Source organism: Diabrotica undecimpunctata, unplaced genomic scaffold (genome assembly GCF_040954645.1).
Source record: "Diabrotica undecimpunctata isolate CICGRU unplaced genomic scaffold, icDiaUnde3 ctg00001236.1, whole genome shotgun sequence".
Taxonomy (NCBI): Eukaryota; Metazoa; Arthropoda; class Insecta; order Coleoptera; family Chrysomelidae; genus Diabrotica; species Diabrotica undecimpunctata.
The window spans coordinates 15111-21228 of NW_027313517.1; the positions used below are offsets into that span (position 1 = coordinate 15111).

The 6118-nt window shown below is 31.6% G+C and overlaps 2 protein-coding genes across 3 annotated transcripts; one reads left to right on the forward strand and one right to left on the reverse strand.

The window, feature by feature from the left end:
• The first annotated feature begins 2120 nt into the window (after positions 1–2120).
• Positions 2121–4880, forward strand: LOC140431957 (uncharacterized). Of its 2 annotated transcripts, none has more exons than XM_072519824.1 (4): positions 2121–2327; positions 2573–2809; positions 4314–4451; positions 4532–4880. In XM_072519824.1, exons 2-4 carry the CDS (start codon positions 2702–2704, stop codon positions 4763–4765), a joined length of 480 nt encoding a protein of 159 aa, XP_072375925.1. In that variant the 5' UTR covers positions 2121–2327; positions 2573–2701; the 3' UTR covers positions 4766–4880. The 2 variants fall into 2 exon arrangements, with proteins under 2 accessions (XP_072375925.1, XP_072375924.1); XM_072519823.1 differs by having other exon boundaries at positions 2640–2809.
• A 9-nt stretch (positions 4881–4889) lies between these two features.
• LOC140431956 (RRP15-like protein) lies at positions 4890–6021 on the reverse strand. Its single transcript, XM_072519822.1, has 3 exons — positions 5909–6021; positions 5378–5685; positions 4890–5306 (listed from the first exon to the last, which is right to left on the reverse strand). The coding sequence occupies exons 1-3, from the start codon at positions 5946–5948 to the stop codon at positions 4890–4892; spliced, it is 765 nt and encodes a 254-aa protein (XP_072375923.1). The 5' UTR covers positions 5949–6021.
• Positions 6022–6118: the final 97 nt, after the last annotated feature.

Below are 6118 nucleotides of genomic sequence, written 5' to 3' on the forward strand. Positions count from 1 at the left end.
GGGTTGTAGCGCCATTAGAAGAAGAAGAAGAAGATTTAATACTCGTATTTCATAACATTTAATTTTGTAGGTTGCATTGATTTTCGGAGTGGCTGGTACGTTAAGAAAGGACGAACTATTGAAATTAGAAACAAATAACGTTCAAGACTTGGGGTCAAAGTTTCTTGTCACAATAAAAGTATCAAAAACACACACAAATAGAATATTTACCATAGATAACGAAGCAAATACCATTCTCAATGCGATCAAAAACTATATTTCTTTAAGACCGGCACACACACCACATAAACGATTTTCCATTTTTTATAAAAATGTTCCACACAGCCAGTTGGCATAAATACATTTTACAAAATTCCTTCCGTTATTGTTAAATTCTTAAAATTAGAGCACCCGGATCTCTACACTGGGCATTGTTTAAGACGTTCCTCTGCCTCAATACTGTGTGACAGTGGTGCAGACTTTTCAGCTATTAAAAGACTAGGTGGCTGGAAATCGACTGCTGTAGCAGAAGGTTATACCTATAGATAATTCTATGCAGAATAAACTTGAGACGGCTAAAAAACTCTTGGGACAAAATACCACTAAACCTTGTCAAATAAGTACTTCCTTCAGCACCACCCCTTCTTCTTTTATCACAGAATTTACAGAGGTCCAAGAAGACAAATATAAATTTGTCAAAATGCTATACAGCAGATAATCATTTATCAATACCTTTCTTTAATTTCAGTAATTGTACTATTTCGAATATTAATGTTTACAATAATAAAACTGCTACTAAGGAAAATTAAACTTTGAATAAAGTTAATGAAAGCTGAACAAATTGTTGTTAATCGTTAAGTAAATAAAAATTTAAACTTGATATCTTTATTTCTGAAAAGTACGGTCGACGGAAAAGTTTTGTAACGAACTCGTGAATTAAAATGGCGATTAACAATCTCGAACATTAACGCGCTCGCTCCTCTCACGCGTTAAAATATCTTAATTAGTAATCGCCCTTATTAATACACTTGTTGATTAAATAACTATTATTTGATTCAAGTCAAATAAATAGCACCATAGTGCAAAAGGTACAAGGCACCGAACAAAAAGTTACAATTTTAGACGATTTTTAATTACGGAATCGAACATATTACATAAAATAATAGTAGAAACATGAGGAACTGAACAAAAAGTTTGTCAGCACGCGAACGCCATGTTTTAGACGGAAACATAGACTCGAATTGAGAAATTTGTGACAAAGCTACGACAGAACTGTAATTTAAATTTTTAGAGATTAATAATTTAGTACATTTGAAATAATTTAATCTATTCTTTAACTAAAAGGACGAATAAAATAGTGCATATTATGTCTATAGTTGCCCTAAAAATATATTAAACCGGGTTAATTTTTCTATGCACACCCGATAAAATGTCACTGAACAGCACTTGGTTCCGTTTAAAACATAGCTGATTCCGTCTGCGCGTATTTATTTTTTTAAGCAGAGTGGCATTCTGATTGTTTATTATTCTGTGCTACTAGTAAGCAATAACGTTTTCCAAGTCCACCAAATTATATGGATATGTTTGATAAACGGGTGAATGCTGTTAAGAGCCCTAAATTAGGGAATACTGCAACAGAAACTAACAATTTTCATGTATGCGCTAGTCATTTTAAAGAGAGGAGCATATAATCAAAGTTGGACATAGGGGCGACATAGGTAAGAAGACCAAGGCCCCTTATATAATACTGACAAGTTGTACTACACTCGGTTTGTATTAATAATATTTCTTGTAACATTTTTATAAATAAAGATTTTATTCTATATTTTATTCTTTAATTTTTTAACCACTTTGGTATTTTAATGTAATGGAAAAAACATATAAATATAACATAACAAGATTACCGTACCCTATCATCATTTAGAATAAGGATTTTTTTTGTTATTTTAGGATTATATTGATTTTCCCTATGGCCGTATGACACTACACATTTTCTTGTACAATTTCTTGTTTCGTACTTTAAATTGAGTAGTGTGTATGCAATGTATTATGTAATTACGCACCCTGGCACTAGGCGATGCGCCAATCTTTGTTTTACTCGTTAAAACGGGACTGGCATTGCTAGATGGGAGTGTGCTGTGCAACTGATCGTGTATTTTATGAAAAGAGAAGAATTGAAACTGTTAATTTCAAATTCAAAAGCGTTAGGACTTTTGTGTTTATAAATAACATTTTCCTATAATATAAATTTACAGTAAGGTTAATCGATGAAAATATAGACCGATTGTCACAAGATGAATACGAAAATCAGTATTATGAATTTAGTTCCACAGATTTATTAGAAAAATGTAAGTTAAAATACACACCATATTAAAACTAATACATATAAGAATAAACTGTGTTTGTGTGTTTATTCCTCTTAATACATATACTTTTAAGCTCTGGTTATGAGAAATACGTTTTCCCTTGGATCAGCTGATTTTTAATATTACTATTAGTTAACCTAAAACCCTCTTTTAAATAAAATCTTTGTTAGTTCAGTATCGAAACCTTTAAGTACTAGTTAATAGGCTCTTTCTCGTCTCTGTTACAGTACAGTCTCTCATTTACCAGTTCCTACAAGAGTTGTTCAATTCTCAAGGATATACTGCTTTTTTCAGTTAATGATGTAGTTAAAAGGACAATACAGCTTGCTTTATCTAATGTGGAAAATGAATTTGAAATGGTTGGTAGTTCAGAAACGATCCATAAAGATTTGCTTAGAAGTAGGATAGATCAATTGTATGGTTTCTATATGGAAAGTGCCAAAAAGGCTCTCTGTAAATTTGAAGTAAGTGAATCATCTAGGTATTTTTGTAAACATACTTATTAGTGATCTACAATTGACAAGTATGTAGTAGATTTTTCTATTGTTTAAAGAATTTCATTTTAAATCATTAGCAAGTTAACTAGTTACAGTGAAACCTCCGTTAACCGAAATAATTGGGGGGGAGGCCGTTTCGGATAACAAGAATTTCGGTTAAAAATAACATTGTTTTTTATATTCTTAATCAAAGTATTGGTATTAAAAAATACTATGAGTTGATTTCGTAATGTTTTCTAATAAGTAAATCCAAAATAAAGTAATAAAATTAAGGAAAATGAACAAGTTTAACATGCTTTTTTAAAGAAATCTGCTATTTTTTTTGCGTTTTCGTTTGACATCGATGTTTCTCTCTCCCTCCATCGTTAATTTGCAGAACGTCATGAGTTTGCTTCATTCGATTGTTCGACGACACGTAAAGCAATCTGAAAAGGACAAAACTTTATGTAATGACAACAAAAATTAAGAATCTAGTCGTATCCCTAACTAATTAGGCCTACTGTATAAAATTCTTTCCTCTAAAGCATTGAAAATCTGATCGACGGTCTTGTGCTGCCTGTTGCCTCTTGGGTCGTCATCTTCGTCATCTGATATGCTCAGGTTGTCTTGATAAAGAACCATATCAATGATGTCCTGGTCGATGAATTCACGTTCTGAGTCATCAGCTGCTAACCAGTCACGTATCTCTTCTTAGTTAATTTCGTCATGTCCCGACAAATTTTTAATGAAAGGTTTAATTTCTTCTGTCATTTTCTTCTTCAGGATCGTCAATCAAAATCTTATCAAAAAGTTTGTTCCAGCATTTTTCCAAAGTTGAAGATTTGATCTTGGCCCACAACTCAGCTCACCAATAAAAATGTTTTATTGTTAAAGATTTGAAGATTTCGGGAACACTTTTGGATTAATTCGTCTCCTGTAATAACAGATGTCTTAAGAATGCTTCTCTATAATGTCTCTGACTCCCTGGTCTAACGGCTGGTTTAAACTTGTGACATTCGGTGGCAAAAATCTGACAATTGTCACCATTTTGTAGATTTTGAGGGTGAGGGCGCATTGTCAACAAGCAACAATGCTTTGATGAGAAGATTTTTTGATTTTAAAAAGGATTTTACACTTGAGACGAATTCATTTTCAAACCATTCTAAAAATAAAGTGGTCGACATCCATGAACTTTTTTGGCTTCTATACCTTAAAATGCCTTTTCGGAAATATCTTTTAGAGCTCTTGGTTTTTGTGATTTCCCAACACACATAGACATCAATTGGTGAGTGAACTTAACGGAATTGTTTACGTTTTGCGACAAACATTTTCTTTTTTATTGACGAAATTATTGAAACTGTCAGCCGTTTCGGTTAAACGATGTTTCGGTTAAGGGAGGTTTTACTGTATATCTTAATAATCTGTAATAGAAAATGCTTTAGTATGTTTATAAGTGTCAATATCTTTTATTGTACTGCGAATTTAATTTTAGAAAGAAGCAAGAAGCACATTTGCAATACCTCCTAATGTTTTACTTGAAGAGGATGAACTCAAAGTGGAATCAACCACAGAAGAAGAAATAAAGACTTTGAAAAATGACTTAGAAGAACTAACGAAGACACTCATTCAAGTAAGATTTAGTATTAGTTGCTGTATTTTGTTTCCTACAGCATCTTTTGTCATAATTTGTGTTTTTCATATTATTTTCAGGAAAAAGTGTTCTTGGCGAAATGTAACAAAATGAAAGAAGCTTATGACAATAATGTTAACACTATCTACAAGAAAATAGGTGGCATTTTGAAAATAGCTAAGAATAACTTAAAAGACTCTTCATCAATACAGGATACCAAACTAAGGGAAGTTTATTACACGAAAGTACAACCATTTATAGGCACAAAACACAGTGAAGAAGACGATGTTAAAAAAATTGACTTTTTTGATTAAAACTTAGGTTTTATATATCTAGATAAGTAACTATATTTTATATTGTGACATATATACTGTATTTTGTGGATATTTTAACATTATAATCAAATAAAACGCATTTTATTAAAAACAATATTTATTATTAATCTGATTCTACTTCAACTTCCTCTGTTTCTAATTCCTTATCCCAATCTTTCATTTTTGCTCCCATCATAAAATCTTCCTTCAGAACGCTCCAAGTAACATCATTGCTTGCATTCTTTCTACTCTCTCGTTTTTCTTCCTTTTTTTCTGCTACATCCACATTAGTGTCCAATTTCTGTGATTTCTCACCCATAAGAACATCCAAAAATGCTCTTTTATCTATGTTTTTCAATACTTTTTCTTTCCTTACTTCAAGAGGTCCAGCTTCTTCCAATTTTTTCGTAATATCTTTCTGCTGTGATTTTACCGCATTAAACAACTGAACCACACCTTTTGTTGCTATTTTTTGTAGAAGACGTTCACGATCTTTTTCTAGGATATTTGGTTTTACACGTAGTTTTGGTGTTTCTTTTCTCTAAAACATAAAAATGACTTTAAATTTAACTACCATTCTCCACAAAAATAATTATTCTTAATAATGCTTACCTTTTTTCTCACTGGTTCTAACACTTCTGATTTGACATCTTCAGATAATTCTTCCTCTTCTTTAACCGGAACTGCACCATCTTCACCAGCAATCTCAAAACCAAGAGGCTCCTTTTTCGCTTTTTTAACATCTGTAAGTTTTTTGGCCTTTGAAAGTACTAAACTTTTGCTCTTTGCCTTTGGTTTTTGCTTTAATATTTTTGAAATTGCATCCGCCCAACCAGTGTTGGCTAGATCATTGTCTTCACCTTCTGAATTATTGGAATCTCGATCTGATTCTTCACTTACATTATCATCTGATGAATTATCTAAAAATATATATACATGTAATAGATTGTAAAAAGGGTTCGATTGCTAAAAGGTGGTCAGGGAGAACATCAGAAAAATAGGATTGTCTGATTGGAGAGGAAAGGTAAAAACCAGATGTTAATTAATTTTATTCATTCAGCATAGAAATGAAACAAAATTATAGTAAAGTGCTTTTACATTTTGTATAACTGCATTATGGTATGTTTAAAAATATATAAAAACCTTCAAGTTCCTGAGTTTTTGTAGAGTCCATGATAGTCATCTTATTTAATGATCAATTTTCTAAAATAACAAAATAAAAACATGTATTCTGAATTGAGGTTAAAGTTATGTCCTCTTCTTCTGCTAATATTGTGATTGTGTCATTACATTTATAGCGATTCCAACAACATACCTGTTTTAAAATATTTTACAACACTCTGAGATAGCGCG

Coding starts and splice junctions, on each gene's coding strand:
- LOC140431957 (XM_072519824.1), top strand. CDS start 2,702: ATGGTTGGTAGTTCAGAAACGATCCATAAAGATTTGCTTAGAAGTAGG. Junction 2,810..4,313: donor AGGCTCTCTGTAAATTTGAA/GTAAGTGAATCA, acceptor ATTTAATTTTAG/AAAGAAGCAAGAAGCACATT. Junction 4,452..4,531: donor TAACGAAGACACTCATTCAA/GTAAGATTTAGT, acceptor TATTATTTTCAG/GAAAAAGTGTTCTTGGCGAA.
- LOC140431956 (XM_072519822.1), bottom strand. CDS start 5,948: ATGACTATCATGGACTCTACAAAAACTCAGGAACTTGAAG. Junction 5,686..5,908: donor AAAAACTCAGGAACTTGAAG/GTTTTTATATAT, acceptor ATATATTTTTAG/ATAATTCATCAGATGATAAT. Junction 5,307..5,377: donor TAGAACCAGTGAGAAAAAAG/GTAAGCATTATT, acceptor TTTATGTTTTAG/AGAAAAGAAACACCAAAACT.